The sequence below is a fragment of the Tachysurus vachellii genome, chromosome 21, assembly GCF_030014155.1.
Source record: "Tachysurus vachellii isolate PV-2020 chromosome 21, HZAU_Pvac_v1, whole genome shotgun sequence".
NCBI classification, from domain to species: domain Eukaryota; kingdom Metazoa; phylum Chordata; class Actinopteri; order Siluriformes; family Bagridae; genus Tachysurus; species Tachysurus vachellii.
In genome coordinates this window covers 12,132,289-12,153,351 of record NC_083480.1, presented here as the reverse complement: position 1 = coordinate 12,153,351, position 21,063 = coordinate 12,132,289, and the positions used below count along the sequence as shown (strand labels likewise).

At 37.0% G+C, this 21,063-nt stretch overlaps 1 protein-coding gene across 1 annotated transcript; it reads right to left on the bottom strand.

Annotated features, from left to right (window-relative positions):
* Nucleotides 1-9,601: 9,601 nt before the first annotated feature.
* Nucleotides 9,602-11,428, bottom strand: LOC132864260 (transmembrane protein 74). The gene is made up of 2 exons (XM_060897600.1): nucleotides 11,289-11,428; nucleotides 9,602-11,049 (listed from the first exon to the last, which is right to left on the bottom strand). Exon 2 carries the CDS (start codon nucleotides 11,013-11,015, stop codon nucleotides 10,215-10,217), a length of 801 nt encoding a protein of 266 aa, XP_060753583.1. The 5' UTR covers nucleotides 11,016-11,049; nucleotides 11,289-11,428; the 3' UTR covers nucleotides 9,602-10,214.
* Between the last annotated feature and the right edge of the window lie 9,635 nt (nucleotides 11,429-21,063).

Below are 21,063 nucleotides of genomic sequence, written 5' to 3'. Positions count from 1 at the left end.
CATTAAAAGCATCAAGTTCACAGAGTTTCTCGAGTCTTTCATCAAATCTTTGATCTTACCATTTGATGTTGCAGCCAACACATTTCGAAGCAGAAGATACACAAGTGTACATATTACAACTACATACTTTTCATTTTCTTGAAAGCACTTGAATATGAAAGCAGAACAAGACTGCTGTTGACACTAATTTTCATACATTTTAATTAAAATAACAAAGAGAAGAGTGCAAACTTCTGTTGAAGGCCGTTTGACCTTTACACCAGTATAGTATTATAATAGTAATATTACTATTTCATATAGTTACATGATTATTATTAGAGTTACATTCTTACCTTAAAAAAAGTGCATTTACCCTTAAAACACAGTGACTTACAATTTATACAACTGAGGGTTAAAGGCCTTGCTCAGGGGCCCCAACAGTGGCAGATTGGTAGACCTGGGATTTGAACTCATGACCTTCCACCTTCACCACTCAGCCACAACATCCCACAAAGTAAAGTAGTTCCCAAAGAAGCCACAGCTGTACAGTAGCTCTCTGCTTGTTGTTATGTGATGCACAGACTGAAGTGTAGTAACAGCTTCAACAAAAGAAATCTATTGCTAGTATTGTAATTTGTAGGTAGTGAACACAGACAAGTGGAGTGATACAAACAGCAAAATCTCCCAGTGCCGTTATACAAAATGTTATACAAACACTTTTCTCCAATCAAATTAATGTACTGGAACTGAATATATTATACGGCAAGGTGCAGTGGGTAACATTGCTGTCTCACAGCTCACAGCTTTCCTAGGTTCCCTGGTTCATTTCTGGGCTTAGGTTATAATCTCCATGTTCACATGGGTCTCCTTCAGGTTCTCTGGTTTCCTCTCAGTGTCCAAAACACGCCGTAGGTGAACTGGATATGCGAGTGAATGTGTGAACAAGTGTGTTTCTTTTAAAGGACTGGTGTCTCATCCTTTGTGTTACCAGAGGAGGCTCAGGGTGCCACGTAATCCTGACCAGGATAAAGTGTTTACTAAATATATATATATATATATATATATATATATATATATATATATATATATATTATATATATATATACACAAACATGTTATATGATGATGACAATGATTGATAAAGCTAAAAAAATGTTTGTAATTTCTAATAATAAGTAAAAAAGTCCAATTAAGTTATATCCTGCTCATCGAGTCAAGTCAAGTCATCAAGTCAAGACTACTGTAACAAAAGCAATCTTTAGGATCTTACAAGGTTTGCACTAAATCTGTATATCTATAATTGCATTGTAAATATAACTTGTGACTGTAACATGTGAACATGTGGACTTTTTTAACCATATTACACTTTAAATATTAGTTAAATTATAGTCTAGTGTAAAATGCTTTAATTTAAGTAGGTGACTTCTTCAAGGGGATCTGAGGCTGTTCTCTTTTAATACCTCATATAAATCATTTACATCTTTCGGGCTCCTTTAGCCGTTTGAGTGAATTTAAGTGCATTAGGGTTAATTAATTAAAGTAAATGGTTCTTATTTGTATGAGGAGGATGAGCTTCTGGTGGTTCAAACTGACAGACAGAAAGTGATGTCATGGCTCCTCTGTCCTTCCTCTGCTGATTATTCAAATCAATTTTACAAAATTACGCAGAACGTAATATATGATAAATGCAAATTACACATTTTATCATGTATGATGAAAGGGAATCAGCCGATTTAAATATTTGTGTGTGTGTGTGTGTCTTTGTGTGTGTGTGTGAGTGTGTGTGAGACAGAGAGAGAGAGAGAGAGAGAGAGAGAAACATACAATGTATAAACTGTGTGATATTATGAAAATTTGTTTTTCCTTTATCCACTTAAACTTGTAAATTTTCCAAGAGGCATTTTAAAACCAGTCATTAATGCATTATATACTTTAGTAAAGCTTACTTCATCAAAGTGTTTAGACACTTCTTTAAATGTCAGGTATGCTGAAGTGTTCATTTTCTCAGATTTTATTGATTACTGCTCTTTGGAAAAGGAACTGTTTCCTGTACGCCTTCATTTTTTTTTTACCATTGATGGTATCATTCACACGGGTTCATAAGTCTTAAAATGAAAGCCTGACATTGTTCATTTTTCATATTTTTACTTTAAAACGATTATTTATAACACTTTGCAGACTATCCCTTTTCTGTACTGCTTATCGTATACAAGGCTGCAAAGGGCCTTTAGCTTTTCCCAGGCGACTCGGGGTAAGAAGGTGGGGACACACTTGACAGCCTGTCAATCCATAAAATGACACAATTACACACACTCACACACCCATTCACACACTGTGAACAATTTAGACTACAACACAATCAGGCTACAACACTTTAGTTACCCAAAGGAAATCCCCCACAGGGAAAACATAGGGAGAACATGCAAAGACCACACACACAGAGGTGAGAATTAAAACCCCAGCCCTGGGGGTGCAAGGCAAATAGCATTGTATGTAAACTGGTATATGTTTAAAATTCTTTTACCTAAATTGCAATATAACAACCTCTATCATTTTTTGTAACAAAAAAATAATTCAGCTTATCTGAGAAGGGGTTAAAATCTACCTTCGAAAGATGTTTGAAAAAAGCTTAATGTTTATCTGAGTCTGTAAGACTTATTTTTCATTATTAATTTGTATATTTTAGTTTAATTTAGTAAAGATATAACAGGGGTATACACACCTCTAGGGTTGTGGGTTTGAATCCCACCTCCTTTATGTGTATGGAGCTTGCATGTTCTCCCCACTCTGGTTTCCTCCCCAGTCCAAAGTGCTGTAAGATGATTGGCATCTCTACTGTAAATTGTTCATAGTATGTCATTGGGTGTGTGAGTGTGTGTGTGTGTGTGATTGTGCCCTGAGTGAGACTGGCTCCAGGTTCCCTGCAACCCAGTGGGTTAAGTGGTGTAGAGAATGGATTGATGGATGGAGAATATACCAGAAACATGCTACATTAAAAATAGCAGTCTAGAGAGCAACAGGAATCAGGATAATGGTTTGTTAAATTACAGCATTGCTCTCAAAAGTCTTAAATTGACCATCTATGAGTGTAGAACTCTGTGTATATTTTCTATAGACGTATAAGAAAAGCTTTTTTGATGGCGAAACCTTGTGCGTGTGATCTTACTGAAGGACTTCATGAATCTCTACTGTAATCATACACATGCTGGTTGTTAAAAGCATTTTCATACCATTTGCTTCCCTCTCTTGTAAATGAACAGTTTTGACAGATGGTCTTGTTTGTTCTGAAAAGGAGCAGAAGCAGGTTGAAGGTACAAGGACATGGTAATGAAAAGACTGTGTGGGTGCTGCCTGCCTGGGTGCCAAAATCACAGCACTTATCTTTATGAGTGGTGGTTTGCTTTATTGATACTCACTGACAAAAACCCTGAAGGAATGAAATTAATAATCAATCCATCCATCTGTGTGCTCGTTTCTAAGCTCTAAAGTAAACATCCGTCCCACTATGCCTGCAGATTTCAAAAATACAGAAATAGTTTATTACGGAAATTTTTGGATAATCTTGCTGTGTATCCTCTTTCTACATTTCAGTAAGTGCTTCATGGACAGTTCAGGACTTACAACAACAACTTTTAGGGGTAGTAATGGTTAGAGAGTTTGATTCCTAACCCTAAGGTTGTGAGTTCGAGTCTCGAGCCAGCCACGACTGAAGTGTCCTTGAGCAAGGCACCAAACCTGAGTTCTGAGTATGGGTCACCATATGTGACCCATACACATGTGACTTAGCCATATGTCATATCACTCTCACTTTTCACTTTTAACAGAGTTCTGACACAAAAGCTGATATATTAGTGGAGCTTTCTTATCCTAACCCAGGCCAAGGCTGAAACAAACTTGCCCCGGTGACCCATGATGCACTTAATATATGAAATCAATACTACAAGGAGACATTTTTTCTCCATCCCAGAGGACCGATGATGGAGCCTCAGAGAGACATGTCAGACTTACAAGCAATAACAGCATGAATCATAGATCGGCTGAGTAAAGATTTTTTCACCACACAGTTAATCTTAGATCACACCAACAGCTGAATTATGCATCTTACAGAATTATGGCCTATAGTGTATGGAGAGAAAACATTTCTCCTTTGGCGGTTCTCCTTTCCAAAAAGGAGTCAATAAAATTATATGCTCAGAGGTTTCTGTGGTTCCTTACGGTTAAACAAAGGAAGCAGGTGCATTCTCAAACAATGTGGTTAATTTTGGGCAAGTTCGGAAAATCGAGGCATGAGAGGATGATATAAAACACACTGAATACATAATCATTAAACAAATGACACAAAATAAATCACAAAGAACATCAGGAACAATGCAGGAAAAATAAACAGCTCTGAACTGATTTAAAAGATGCACAATAACAATGCACAATCTATAACCTCAAAGGCAAACACAAGGCATTTAATTACATAAACTATCCAAAAAAACAGAGATTTACTCTACATGGCACTTGTTGCCATGGGAGCTGTGGTGCGAAGGGGGCTCTCTAGACGATGTGGGTCAACAGCATCTAACCAATCAGGAAAACAGGTCGTCTCTGCTTGCCTGTGAATAAAGATGCCTGTCAGTTTAGGAAGTCACTCCTTCTTGTAGAAATAGCCTAGCGTATTGTGAGTGTGGCTTCGAATGGAGGACTTGTATTTGTCTGTCAGTTGGGTTCAGCTAACTTAATCTAAAATCATTGAATTATTGATGTGAAACAATAATTTATAGACTTTAAGAAAAGGTGTTTGTCAAAGATCTGGGCATCATTCTTACATTCAGTGATTATTAAATTCAAACCGATGTACAGCAAATTTGTTTATTGTAATAAGTCCAAACAGTCTAATTCAGATCTCTGAATGTTGTAGTATCTCCGGGGAATTTTACACACAATAGTCTTTAAAGTTTGCACATGGTGTAAAAAACAAAAAAACATACAGGATCAGTTCTAAGACAAAAAAATAACAGAGGACAATAGTGATCAGAAAAGCAGAACACATGTTAAACCTTAGAGCTGTTGGACTACAACAGTTGCAGACCACATTGGGTTTTACTTCTGTTAGCCAAGAACACTAATCTGAGGCTACAGTGGACACATTTTTATTCAAATTACACAATTAAAGAGGTAAATTCATCACCTGGTCTTTTTGCAAACTTCTGTTTGTCTGAATTGTCCGGTAATGTGACTGTTTTAGAACCGATATGCTTGATTCACTTTTTAAACCACTTTAAAACTCTTTAAATGAGATGACATGCTGGAGCAACACTAAACACTTTTTTGCTTAAACACTTTAAACACACTATAACAATATCAAAACATGCTCAGAAATAAGTTCCTCCAGCCCACTAGTGCAAACGTTTAGATCTACTGTATATTTCAAGTCATGAGCAATCAACAGAATATTATAAAGGATAATCACAAAAATGAAGCCATTGTCCTAACTATGGAATACATTAATCTTTGCACGTTATGTTGCTTAGAAACCAAAGCTTGCAGATAAAAGATTATATTGTGTAAGAAGAGCACACATTATGTTTATTGTGAATATAAGAGACATTGTGCTTGTGTTATGTGTTTTGGTTTGCGTGAAGCAAATTGTGCCCAGCTTTGATCCCATAACATCCCTGGTATAGACTTTAATTCCGTTTCCTGTCATGACATTCTATTGCATTTAGTCTTACTATGGCTTTAGGTACTGTATGATCATGACTGATAAATATAGAACAAATTAATCAGCTGAGATTTTAACTGCTGATAAACATCTACTTAAAAATAATCATACCCGATGCATTACACGATCTGAGACCTTCATCGAGCTTTCTCCTTAGCAACAAGGGGACTTGGTTTCTATGGATATGTGATCTGTGTGCACTTGAACAGGACAGCAGTGCCACAAAAGGACACGGGTGTGTGGGTGATAAGAGCCCAATCACAGCTGATGCTCATTAACTCACTATTCAGCATGACACTGTTCACATGAGTAGGAACGGTGATGAAATGGAGATAAAAAAGTCTTGGAAGATTTTTCCCCTAGCATTAAAAGGATAAAAAATTTGCATTAGAAAGTCATATTGTTTAAAAAAAAAAAGAAAAAAGAAAAAACCTCAGGATGATTTGTGTTTCACTCAGAAAAGTGCTGTGTTTAAAGCTTTTCTTTTGCTCGTTGTTTTTTCTTTCTATAGCACAACTCCCACTTCTTTCTCTCTCTCTCTCTCTCTCTCTCTCTCTCTCTCTCTCTCTCTCTCTCTCTCTCTCTCTCTCTCTCACTCTCTCAGGAGGTAAACATACAGCATGAATTTACCTTAAGAATCTTAGATATTAAAAAAAAATTGCATAAATCTTTCTACTATGCTTCACACACACAAAGAGAAAAAAAAAGCAAATCAAATAGAAATTAAGGCTTTGCGAAATGTAGGAGCAAATCATCGACATACAATTTTCAGATGCTATGAAGGTTGACAGTCTGGTGCTCCTGTGGTAGATTTTTAAAAAAAAAAAAAAAAAGAATTATTAGGAAATAAAATGAATTCAGATTTACTGTTCTAAAAATAGAACAGTTAAAAATATGCTGTTAACCCTTTTAAAATAATCATATAATTCAGTAAGAGTTTTTATATAAAAATAATAATAAAGTATTTAGTAAGTGTGACCTAATAAGGGAAGATTTACCAATTTTATTGGTAGGGTGCATTTACCAATTTTCATTTACGGTATTGCTGGATTCAAGGAGTACATTTAAGCAGATATTAAACTTTGACCTCTGACCACTGTAATAAAAGCCACTTTGAGGATGACTATCAATTTTAGACTGCAGTTCAGCATTAATAATATTGCAAAATATTAAATAATTCAGTCTTCTGACTGACCTATAAAAAAATTATCGTTAAACCGAACACATCTTCAATGTTAAATTTTCAATACTGATCTATTGGTGTTGATTTATGTTTTATTACAGCAGCTAAGTATATATTAATGCACTTTTTGTTTCTATAGCAACAGCACATGTAGTTTTTAATATGCTGACGTTTTCTGGGTTGTGTTTATTTAACATTCCCTGAAGTCATCTCATGACAGCTATACATGTAACTACACTTCCGGACATGTTAAAGTCATCAGGATTGAAAGCTTTGTGGTTTCTCAGGAAAATGACATAAGCTGCACTTACGTCAAGAGCGAGGAAAAAAGAAAGTGATCCGGATTGATTGATTCTAGCAGGTAAGCCATAAATGGTCTACACATCCTTACACATTCTGTATTCTATGTCATGCTAAAAAATCAGTTTTAGGTTTTTTTTCAGTTTTTTTGTTCATGACTGATGATAAATTTAAATAATACAAAGTGACTCTTTAGTTCATTGTGACAAAAATAATTCTGTATAAAAAAGGTTCTTCCATGTGTGGAACTTATATTCAAATGCATCACTCTACAGCAGCCTAAATATAGTTTTTCACCTTCACTATACTTACAGAATAATGTACTGTACATTGATTAATAATGAACCAGAACCTTTACTGATTCTTCTCTGTGCATTCATGTAGTTTGCATCATTCTCTATTCACACGTTGCCATTCAGCTAAGCAGCACATGGGTTTAAATTCTCAATGTGGTTTCACTTCAAGGCCATCCCTCCTAGTGACTTTTGTCTTGTCTTTTATTTTCACTGTTGCTATGCAACAAAATCCGAGGTAACAAGCATCATTCTGTTGAACATGCTGTTAAACATCAAGGATCTAATAGCTGTGCTCATGTAGGTCTTGGCCTTGGTCAATAATGTTAATAAATGTGAAATAAAGCAAGATAAATATAGAATGAAATGTGTGTGTGTGTGTGTGTGTGTGTGTGTGTGTGTGTGTGTGTGTGTGTGTGTGTGTGTGTGTGTGCGCGGTAGGCATTTTCCGTTTGCATGATTTCTTCAAATGGGCAGACCCAAGTCCTTGACCTGCAGTGACCCCATTATTCAGTCCAATCTTATTTCCTGCTTGCAGCTGCCTTTGCTGATTGCACTGAGTAATGGGAGAAAGAGAGAGAAAGATGAAAAAGAAAATTGCAACATGATGCAAGCCTTGCATACGCTGTTAGGAATTTCATTTGAAAAAAAATACACCATACAGACAAAGCCATGCATATTTAAAAGGGGCTGAGCAAATTCTGCATTTTAGAGCTATTTTCCTTAGAACATCAGGCTTTCTTGTGTTACATTCATGTTATATGAACACACACACACACAGCATCTAAAACACACCTTGCTGTACAACACACCAATACCTCAATATTTCCTACTGTTCAATATACAACTTTCATGCCCAATCCACTTCTCATCTTTCACAGTATCATTCGTGCTCTAGATTTTACCATCGTATTGTTTTTCCTTTTTGTATTCTCGCTCTCTTGTTTTTCTCTCAGTTATTTTTTCATATTTAGCTGCCAGATTGTGTTTGATTTGTTGCTGCCTACTTGCATGTGTGCATAATATTTTTCTAGTCCTTTCTCTACTCTTTTTTTTTATTAAAAAATATTTTGCTTTTCAGAATTTTTTTAAGTTATTGTTTATATATGTATATTTATTGTGTTCCATAGCGTGGAGGTGGTGGCTAAAAAAACATATTTTAGCAGCCCATAATATATTTGCATCATTTAGAATTAAAATTATTTAATTTTTAGTACATCTGTGTGTAACACATAAATGGTTCTGTACCCATAAGCAAACTTTTCATGTGTGCAGAGATTAAACGACACTGTGGTGTGTACGCTTGTGATGCAGTCAGTGTGAGGATTCTCCCGTGAGGCAGAACAGCAGTTTTGCTGTTTAAATTGAGGTAATTTAATCTGCCTCATAGTAAGCGTTTCTCATTATGAAAAAGCTGCACTGCACAAGACTCCTGAGCAAAGCCAGAGAGGCTCCAGCTTGTTCAGAGACTTCTCAGCATATATTTACTAAGCCTAAAGTGAGGATGACTGGCCACCGAGGAAGATATAACAGCTTGACATTGATGAGAGAGGAAGCTCTTCTCAGCCAGTATTAACCATAAAAAAAGATTAATGTTAGCGTTTGACATTTTATGAACATTTTCACTCCATGCCGGATCATTCCTTTGCCTTTTTTATATTCTTTGACATTTTACAGCTGTGTCTTTTCCTTTTTTTTCTGGGCTCTGGACATTTTGATTGGATGTGCCGGCCCAAGATTGAGACCTTGCATTTTTTATTCCAGATTTACAAGCTAGTACTATTGTAAGGTTGTTTAAATGTGATTTCCAGTAACATAAAAAATATAGCACATTAAATCCATCGTATCCACAATATTTAAGAGATAAGCATGATATTACTTTGTAAAATAAATGAAGAAATTTTTCTCTCATTAACACTATTTGTAATTCAGATGAACCTTAGATTGAGTTGTGTAAGTGTAACATTATTTATGTGTGTGTGTTTGTGCGTGTGTGTGTGTTTGCTCAAGAGAGACATCTGCTAACAGTAACTGCATCCTCTGTTTATTAATGTCGGCTACTCAAGACCACTCAGACTGAGTACATAAATGTGTACACATTGATTATGTACATGCAAATGCAAAGGCTCATTTTACTTGGAGATGCCGCATTTAAATGATGACAAGCTGTCATATAAAATTACCCAACAAGAAATGCACCACTGCTATCATAAGATTACATATAAAAAAGAACTGCATGTGTATTTGCACAAACTGACTTGATCACACATTGTATGCTATAGATGCAACCAATAAATGCAACTGTTACAACAAAAAAGCATGTCATAAGGATCTGTTTCATGCAAGGGTGTTGTTAAGTGATACACACGATTGAAAAATACCACAGTGTTCATGTCCTTCTGGAGTTCTCTAGTCCTGTTGCTCCAATTTCCCAAAAGTATTTTCGAGTAATCATTTTAACAAGTTTAGTGTTCAGTGTGATGTTCACCTTACCATTTATTCATGATCATTTGGGAAACTGAGGCATAATTGTACCTCTGAATTCACAGTAATTAATGAATTAATAATAAGTTAATCTCCCAGACAAACATATCCCACACTCATAACTACATATGTTTCCTATGAATTTCAATGTAGTTACTGAATATTTTGTTGTAGTTACTGACGAATATGATTCTATATGTAAATAACTGAATAATTAGGGGTTAACCAACGTCAAATACCAGACATAGTTACAGAAATACAGGATTCAGCTTGAAATTTCAATCATTGCATCATCCTCATCCAGAGACAGATGTGAAGGTACACTGTTTTGATTACCTACACCTCTAAAATGAATAGACCCATAGAGTTTGGCTGAGTGCTTAGAGCTCGCAAAAGCCTGCCGTCTGTCCATCTCGCTTTTATACAAGGAGATCATGAGTAAGGTGGAGAGAACTACACCACCTAAAGTCAGGAGACAAAGACCGGCAATTACACATCTGTCCAGGTGTGCGCCTACCCGGGCGTTCTCGATGGCCAGACGCTCCATTTCCCGTGCTGAGACACTGTCTGGACTCACTCTGACGTCACGAGGGATCATGTAAGAAACAACCACCAGAAACATCCCGGTCACCAAAAAAGTCACTGCGCTAATGAAGCCGTAATCAGCCGACTTTTCAGTCTGATCTGCTTCAAAATCATCATCAGAGAGATCCGGATCACAGAAGGAGCTTAAGTGTTCACAGTTGCTCTCTGGGTCCTGAATGCGTATTTCGACGTCGGTTATCTCTGAAAACCCTGTTTCAAACTCCTCATCATGACACACGTGAAGTTCTTCATCACTTCCCCACTGGTGGAGAAGCGAAGGCTCTGTCCGTGGTGCTGAAAAGCCATTCTGTCCTCGCGCGCGCGCCTCCGGTTCAGCCTCGCAGCGGCGCTCGATTAATAAAGCCGCTTCATCCGTGCATACTGGATAATAACTTTTTTCGTGTTGCACAGTCCACTCGAGGTCCCTGTTAACAATCTGACAATTTAAAGGACCAGGATATAGGATCTTGAGCTCAGCCATGCCTTTTAATCAGCTCTTCTCATCTCTCTGTCATCTAAAACAAAACCCACAACAAAAATCAGAACATTTGCGCTATTTTTAATCAGTTCTGTGCTCTTTAATGTCCTCGAATCTGTTAATCGTGTAGGTAGTTGTGTATCTAGTTTTAATCCTTTCAAAATAAGGTGTTAAGCTCCTTTATTCACGCCCAACTTGATTCTGAACTAATACACAACATCATGCAACAAAAAAAAAAAAAAAAAAAAACACCAGGAAAAAAGTGGCTCCTCCTACCATCAGCAACATTTCCCATGTGGCGTTTCTTCTTCATGACTAGCTGCCTTTATTCCCTTGTATTTTCCGCAATCGTACAGTGGGCTGTTGATGTTTTCTGATCTTCAGCATCTTCATAATCTTATGAAATACAAACCGCGACCTGGACGAGTAAATAAATAAATAAATAAATAAATAAATAAATCTTAACAGAAATGATCTACTCCATCCTGGCAATGTGCGTGACTCTGCCTTGTCATCGTCAGTAGTCAAGTAATTAGGAAGGGGAAAAAAGCAGTGGTGTGTTCCTTCAACCGCCTCCTCTTCCTCCTCCTCTTCCTCCGCGCTGATGAATTGACTTCTCTTCTTTTTTTTTTTTCCTTCTGTGCACACTGGAAGTGAGAGCTCCGATTCGCAGGAATAAGAAAGGAAGTCGTTAAAAAAACGAAATAAAATATCACTCATTCACTCACGTGTAGGGGAAAATTTCCCATTTGCACCCATTTTTCACATCCACCAAATGCAGCCAGTACATGATCGGGGTCCAAATGTTGCTTTAGTACTTTGTGCGCTGTTTCTAGGCTTACACCGCCAACAAAATAAAGACTTGTAGAACAATAGTTTTCTCTATGAGGTCTTGATAATTATTAGAATTAACAAAATACTTACTAATATACTTAAAGACCAAATAGTTAAATATGCACTTATCACTCGCTTTACACTTATTTTCTAGTTTATTATGTAGACTTAAAGGTGACTTTCTTGGTACCTGATTATGAACTGAGGCTCATCTGTCGGCATCTACACCATTAGAAACGGACACCACAGAACCACAACTGAACAAACACATACATCATATTATTTTGATGGTGCAACATTCTGAGGAAAGCAGTGACCCTGATATGGTATGTGTTTGCATGGTGGAATAATGGCATGGTGTTTCAGTGTGTAGTGGGATGCCACACAGCTCCAGAGTCCCTTGTTTAAGTTCAGACTCCAGTCTGTTTGCTATTTTACATGTTCTGCCTGGGTTTCCTTACATTTTTCCATGTTGCTCTCACCCACAAAAAAAAAACATGTGAGTAGGTGGATTGGCCAGACTAGATTTCCTCTAGGTGTGACTGAGTTGTAAATGAGTATTGCAAGGTGTGAATAAGTGTGTGATTGTACTCGGATAGTCTGGCATCCTCACAAAGGTGTGTTCCCCTATAGCTCAATGTTCCTGTTATAGGATCTGTAATCATGACCAAGAAAAGGCTCTAAGTGCAAATGAAATCTCAGTGTCACTCAACTAAAATGCCAGTATTCCAACCTGACACTGAGAAAAGGCTGGCAATTGAAAAACAATGTACATGGACAAAATGCGCCATAACACCTTGTCAATGGTTGAGAGGGTTCATGTGAAATACAGTTTCTGGTGCTTCATTTAGTCTATCATTCATTTCCTCCATATTTAGGAAAAACCGAAGGTAGACCGAATAAGCAAACTATGTCCACTTAAAGTATAGATTAAACAATGGACAAAAGAGTTTAGTTTTTTTATTATTATTAAAAATGTTGGAACTTTTTGTTTAGCAATTTTTTTTATTTGGAGGAAGTCTGGCTTGAAGCCAGTGAAAAGTCACAAATGCTGCATATGACTAAAACCCAACCACTGTTAAAATGACAGCTGAATCTGAAACTAATTTACAGAAACTAACTTTTTTGGGTTAACTTGAAGCACTGGAGATGGCCAGACAATCTGATAGTTAGAATACCAAAGAAGTATAGTACAATAAATCTCATGAATTGCCAAACTGACTGTTATTCAAGCAGATTGAATGCCATTATAAGATTGAAGTACTAACTTAGTTTAGGGGTGTGTACACTTATATAATATACATGTTTATATATAGTGTACACTTATATAGTGTATATGTGTAAATGCATACAGTGTACATGTTTTCTTTTTCTAAAATCATTCAAATTGTTTTTCACTTTAATTAATACGTTGTGTTGTCACAATAAAGTCTTGCTTTTCATCTTGCTTTCATTTTTGTACATCACCAAAACCTGCTATGTTAACAGGAGTGTGTATACTTTTTATATCCACTGTATTTTTGCATCTATATATAGAAGACTACTGCTGATGCAGCCAAAATATGGCCTTATGGGAATATACAATGGTTTTCAGACAGTAATTGGAGCGATAACATCTCTCATTTGGTTTCTAATATGTCACAAGACTCTAAAGTCTCTTGTTGTGAAGGAGCTTTATATCATCTATCTGTGATTTCCCATGGCACTACAATGACCCCCCACGCTTAGACTGACACAGGCCAGTCATGCGTAGCACAAGGATGCCGTAAGTAATAATCTTATGTCTCACTGCTCCTCTCTTTTCCCTACATGATAAATGTCAGCCTAGGAACAGATGCAACAATGAAATGCACAAGCGTGGGAATGATTATCACCTTTTGCTACAGTTAAACATTTAGTGAGAATGAATTTAAAATCACTGAAAAAAATGATTTTTTTTCTCTCATGCTTTCCTGCACACACATAAACACACACTCACAGTCGTAACAGGATGACTCACGTAACAAACCTGGGACATAAACCAGGCCTGGACTCCTGTTGGTGACAGCAGTAATATTCTCCACTGGATTCGTTGACCTAGATGGAGGAACACAGCTGTGTGTAGTGTGCAGAAGAAGTGAAATATACACACAGGGAGGCAAAATCTCCGACAGACACGGAAACAGGTATAACCCACAGAATGTTCAGACTGGGTTTATCAAAAGATATCTCAACTGTCAACAGTGACACACCATGTGTTTCACATGCCTCAGATTAGATCGCACAAAGCCAGACAGGAACATATACACAGAGGTACTTCTTTAAACCAATGATGAAATGAATCTCGATTTCTGGAATAAACAAGTGCGTATGTTCAGAGAAGGTTTTATTAGCTGTGCATGTAAGCACAAAGCGGCGCAGCAGTGAAACATTCAATATTTTAGAGAATAAGGTAGAATGCAAGTGAGTAAAGTTAGCATGGGCTTGATTTGATTAAATTCCAAAAAATGTAATAAAATACTATGACAGGGGCTAAACACATGCAGAAAACATCAAAACCATAATGCTAAATGAATAAAGCCAAAACAATGTTAAAAAGGTAGCTGGGACAAGAAACTGAGAAACACCAGGCTCAGAAATGTATGATGCAATTGGCAAGACATTCCAAATATGCTAAAAAACAACAGGGTATAAACAGACAAACTAATCAAAAACAGATAATACTAACCAATGACAGACAGGACTAGAAAAGACTACAATCAAAAGAAAGGCATAAAGTGAAACATAAACATAACCACACTAAGAGGCTTCTGTGTAGTGCAGAAGAAAAGCATTCACGCTATCATACAGATATCTGCAGATCTCTCTGTAGGTCATATAGAGATCAGAGGTCTAAGATGTCACAGCTATTCGAGACTAAGTATCAAAGAGAGCAAAACTCTCTGGCTGTGCTCATCTGTCAATCACACCGATATAGCAAATCGTGGGTGTCTGTGAGTTCATGTATGTTCAAATTCTATGTATGTAGAAGTGGGCTGATGATGCTGATGTTGTGCAGCACAGGATATGCAATTGGTTGGTTTTGGTGTCCTACTTCGTAGCTGGTGTATGAAAGAGATGGGCTGTCCTGTAGGTAGGATGTGACCGAAGAATATATTAGGGGGGAAAAAGGGTTGGAAAAATGCCCCAAAAGGAAATACAGTAAAGCAGTTCATGCACAAATTCATGCTGCACTCTTTGTAAAACTTGAATCACAATTTCTCAGTACAACCTGGCTTCACCATTACAAATGTGACACATAGTTTGCATGAAAAATCGAATTAAAAAGGTTTGTGTTTATTAAGATTCAGATTTACCTGAAATCTAACCACACTACAACACCATAACTACAACACAATGCCCTTTAGTGCAAAGCATAATTTGCCATAACCACAGACTAGTCCAGTTTGCCTGTGTTTCAAAATCTCAAATTTTACAGAAAGAAAAAAAAAATCTGTCCACTAGTATCCTACAAGCTGGCATGTTTGATACACACATTGCCGAGACACTGAAGGAAGCTCTTTATCAGTATCCTGACTGCCAGTGAGGTCTCGGCAGGTTGGCAGTACAGCTGATCATCTCAAATATTTATTGGTTTCGACACAATGCATTCATCCGTGACAGATTAGTCAAGGACAGGTTTAATGCTCTTGGCCTTAGAGACATAAAACCTTTCATAGGTTCACATATACTAGACAACATATTTTATAGATCTGGTCACACTGAGATAGTGATGGGTACCTCAACAGTAACACAAGGTCCTGTATGTAGAAAACCTGTTCTGTCCAGGCAGGAGGGCTGGAGGATTATAACACGTCCAATATGCTGAGCCTACTGCTGCATTTAAAGACAGGATGGAGACCCAGAGTGAAGATGAATATGGTAGCAACATGACCCCATATGTGCAAACCATTCATGATTTTATTCATGAAATGACCTGAAAATGACCTAAAATGGGTTTCTTGCTGTTAGACAAATAATCTATTGCAGAATTCATCTTAAAGCATTTATGCTGAATTCTGTTGTAAGGTGTCAGGATACAATCAATATACATCAATATCAGACAAAAGTGTTTTTGACTTGTCGATCTGGGAGAACAACAAGTCAAAAAAATACTTTTGTCTGATATTGATGTATATTGATTGTATCCTGACACCTTACAACACAAACATGAAATACTTACAAATGTTTTCGTGTAGAATCCTTTAAGAAGTAATATCCCCTGTTTAGTTCTAGGAAGCTAAAAAAAAAAAACCCTAACTATCCAAGGTATCCATGGTCATAAAATCATTCATCAACTCCTTACACGAATCCTGAAGTTCTTCAGTTAGCATTAATAATTTGTTTGTGCATCTTCATCCATTCTGTTCTTTCTGTTCTGGGTCACAATGTACTCATCAGTGACATGACACATGTGAGCATGTGTGAATATAAATGATGTACATCCTGTTTTAGTTAATGGAAGAACATTTGCTGAAGTTTAAGCCTGTTAAAGATTTGCTTGGAGCTTGCTACAGTAAGAAATAAGATGTGATAAATGAGTTCTATGAGTTTTGAGACACATTGTGTTTATTTACCACATGGTCTGATATGGCATTTCTGCTGATGGATCTTCTCTGAATTTGGAACAAAGCAATGCTAAGAATAGCTGAGGAAAATGCCGGAGCAGCAAAGCACAGTGTAGGTTAGACTAGGACACTCGGAAGCAACTACAGCTCAGAATACTAGATATCTATCATTTTACATATGTCTATCTATCACATTTTGCAAAGTACACTTAAAATTAAGGCACAAGGCACTAAGGACTTGTACCTCTTACTATCATTCTGTCTTTATGTCCATCTCAAAGGTCATACATCGTTTATAGAAAAAACAGAGTGCAATTATTATTTTAAGACTTCATATAACAATAGTTTATAATTCACACTAAACTAGATTCATTCATTCATTCATTTTCTACCGCTTATCCAAACTACCTCGGGTCACGGGGAGCCTGTGCCTATCTCAGGCATCATGGCAGGATACACCCTGGATGGAGTGCCAACCCTTCACAGGGCACACACACACACACTCTCATTCACTCACACAATCACACACTACGGACAATTTTCCAGAGATGCCAATCAACCTACCATGCATGTCTTTGGACCGGGGGAGGAAACCGGAGTACCTGGAGGAAACCCCTGAGGCACGGGGAGAACATGCAAACTCCACACACACAAGGCGGAGGTGGGAATCGAACCCCGACCCTGGAGGTGTGAGGCGAACGTGCTAACCACTAAGCCACCGTGCCCCCCACTAAACTAGATTAAATCTGGTTAATATCTAATTCTTCTCAGCTATTCACCAGACAGCCCACTTGTGCAAAACTGTATGAAACTGTGAAAAAGTTTTATTGAATTGTTGGAAAGTTCAAATGTTCATCATGTGATTAATCTGATATAAATGTTTAAAATATATTTTTATCCAAAAAAATCTATGATACAAGATACTTCATCAGCAATGAAGCAAAGATAGAAGAAATCATTTATTGACATTTTATATAGCTGAACATTTGTTGCATTTAAAATAACAACATTTTAGAAATGAAAGCAATATGAACACATTGCACAGATATGGCCAATCATGTGACTTGCATAAACCTTTATGAGTGGTGTAACATCCTATAATTTCACTCATAGTTTGCCTTTAGGGGAAAACACTCGACCACACGACCTTAATGGACAAATAGATCAGTTTTATGAGGACAAAACCTTTTTCAGCAGTAAGGAACAGAACACAGTGGGCTGATATAAGAAATATAACCTGTTTATTTATTAAAGAACAATTTCAAAATTCTTTAACCAGTTATAGTTTTTGTTTTAGATTTTTTTAATTGTGGAATATCTGTGATACAAGTTAGTTCCTGTTAACACGTACATTATAGCTATGTACTATATATACACTTTATTTGATTTGATTTTCTTACTCATTTTTACAATTTTTTTTACACTTTAACGGATTTAACTTGTTTTCCTCTCTCTAATGGGAAGTCAGTCGTACAAGCATTTAACAACATGTCATACTGTGTATGGTTATGTATGTGATAAATAAAATTTTAATATATAAATGTATATATGGGGTATTTCTATTGCTTCTGTCACTTGTTCTGTCTTCCTGCTTTCTAATAGCCTAGCCTAGCGTAGTATTATTTTTCTCAATGGTTTGTGTTTACTTCTGTTATTTGGATATTCACCTGTATTTGGTCATCTCTGTGTTCATTTACTGTTCATCCCTAGTCTCAGCTGGTTCATTACACCTACAGGTATCTCAGAGGATATCTCCATTACAAAGCAGGCATTAATAGCTACAGTACTTAGATTACTCACTACGCTCAGTTAAGGATTTGCAGGTGGTAGAGGGGGTAGGGTCAGCACAGAGGATGTTGTTTATGACTGGCCTCGAAATAAGCCAGAACGGACCTGTATGAACACACAGCCACCGGGCTTCATCTGACCTTCCCTTAATATACTGCCTCTGAAACTGTTCCTCCAAAGAGCTTGTAAATCTGCATGATTGAGAACCACTTAAGACAGTAAATATTGGGTATGACTCAGCTGCCTGCCATTACATTATGAGAACAGAAGTTTAATATATTCAGAGTTGATGGCTGTTACATTAATATCAGTAAAAGAAAACAGCTCTGAACAACAAATGACTGCAAAATTAAAACGTTTTTTTTTTTTGGCATTTAATGCAAAAGTAAAAGACACCAAATTGCTAAATTTCTGTAAATGCATCCCTGAGGCTCCACTTAGGACTGTTAGCAAGAAACAGAGCATATATAGCAACAACAAAAAGTATGGGGGAAATCAGCCTGATCATTTCAAACAATGTTCTGTCCTGCGTTAGAAAACTCACTGCCAGTGTGTTCCTGTGGTTCAGTTTCTGCTGATTGGATGCTTTCATTTCCTCAGAGGAGTCATTTTTCTGTTGGAACACAAGATGGTAGCAAAGCATATTTTTTGTTGTTCATACCTGTTGTTTATTCATCATTACACATCAAAATACTAAACCTCTGTATATTTGAATTAGATTGGAGTACCATTTTGAATATTTAGGTCTAAGGTTTTCTACAGAAACTTCAAATGTTCCTCCAGGTAGAGAAAATACAAAACAATTTAGGGATCTATACGTAGGTCTAATTTTTTAAGATATAATAGATGTTCATCCAGGTTTCTGAGAAGGAAATTGTTCTGCAAGGATTTTTCAACAGTTCTTCAGAAGGACAATGGATCATTGCTAACTTAAAGAGGTAATAACTATTGTTCTAGCACTGTACATAAGGAGCTTAAGGATTTTTCAAGAGAAGCAAACACAAACAATGCCTTAAGGTTCTAGATTTAACCTTTTCAATTTTACGCTTTTCTTCTTGAGACAATGCACATAAAGAAAAGGCACTTCCAGTGGTTCTTCCGGTTTGTGTGTATTATATGCTTCAACCTAGATGGGTTCAATCGGTATAGCTTTCTGATGGGGAAACCATTCTGTAGTGAAATTCTACATAGAACGCTTAAGGATTTCCCCAGAGAGACGAAGCTAAAGAATGTATTAACGTCTAGATTTGACCTTTTCAACTGCAAAGCTTTTTTTCTTAATGGGGTTAAGAAGAATTTATTCTTAAATAGGTTTCTGACAGCTTTCTGATAGGGAAACCATTCTGGCATTGTACTGTACTGGCATTCAAGAAGACTTTGCAGTATTTTATGTTCCAAAGTGACAAACCCTAGAGACTGGTTTGTGGTTTTAGTTTTAAGCTTCAGATTATTTCCAGTGGTTATTAAGGTTAAACAAAGGATTCATTGGTTAGTTACTGGTAAGTTAGTGGTTTGTTTTTTTTATGCTGCCTAAAAGGGTTGAACTTCAACTCTTTCTAAAAGCGAATGCTACCTTGTAGTACAACATCAAACCTTTTATTTATCCTACAAAGGGTCAAATTGAAGCACTCTTGAATGTAACTAATGTTAATGTTAGTAATGTAACTGCTAGCTAGTGTGTACCTGCTAACATGTACACATACAGTATTGCTCGGGTTTTTATTGGTCAGTTAAAAAATTCACTCATGTATATTCATGAACAGAAGACATGTTTAATGCTTTTTGCCTCTCTAAAATCCTTAAATAAGATTTTTTAAAGAAAATGTCTACTAGTCATCCAAAAAAATAAACAATGGCCTAATCATGCTAATTCTGCCAGCTGAATTTCACCACTGAATGCTAGAATAAAACCTCTTACTCCATTAACATCCCAATTAAAAGTCTAGAGATTTGGCAGAAATGCAGTCATTATCTGAGCTGTCTCTGTGCCATCATCACAGTTGGTGAGGAGGAGAACCTCTCTCACATCTACTATGCTGGACAAACAGAAAAACTCTGCAATCTCACTCACTCACTCATTTTCTACCGCTTATCCAAACTACCTCAGGTCACGGGGAGCCTGTGCCTCTCAGGCGTCATCGGGCATCAAGGCAGGATACACCCTGGGCAGAGTGCCAACCCATTGCAGGGCACACACACACTCTCATTCACTCACGCACTCACACACTACGGACAATTTTCCAGAGATGCCAATCAACCTACCATGCATGCCTTTGGACCGGGGGATGAAACCGGAGTACCCGGAGGAAACCCCCGAGGCACGGGGAGAACATGCAAACTCCACACACACAAGGCGGAGGCGGGAATCGAACTCCCAACCCTGGAGGTGTGAGGCGAACGTGCTAACCACTAAGCCACCGTGCCACCCCAACTCTGCAATCTCACATAAGTTAATTATACATAAAAATCAGCTCAATATGTGTCAAAACATTTTTGGCAAATTTTGTAAATCATTTGGATAACGTGAGAATAATTTCACACAAGTGAGTGAATGGCATGATAGATTACATAAGACGCAAGAAAAAGAAAACAAGTAATCACGCTCTACACCCAGGTTTGCTAAAAAAAAAAAGCTGATTGAATCTATTTACCTGTCCTAATTTCCGGGACATTTATCCCCTTAAACACAAAGACTTTTCTTAAATTATTGTTAAAGCCAATTATTCAGTAGTTACTACATTCTAAGAAGAAAAAGAAACCCTCAAGGGTACTTGGACTTTTGCCCCTGGGAAAAGCTTTAAAGGTCCTATGTAGAGGTCTAATCATTAGGAAGTGTTCCTAAT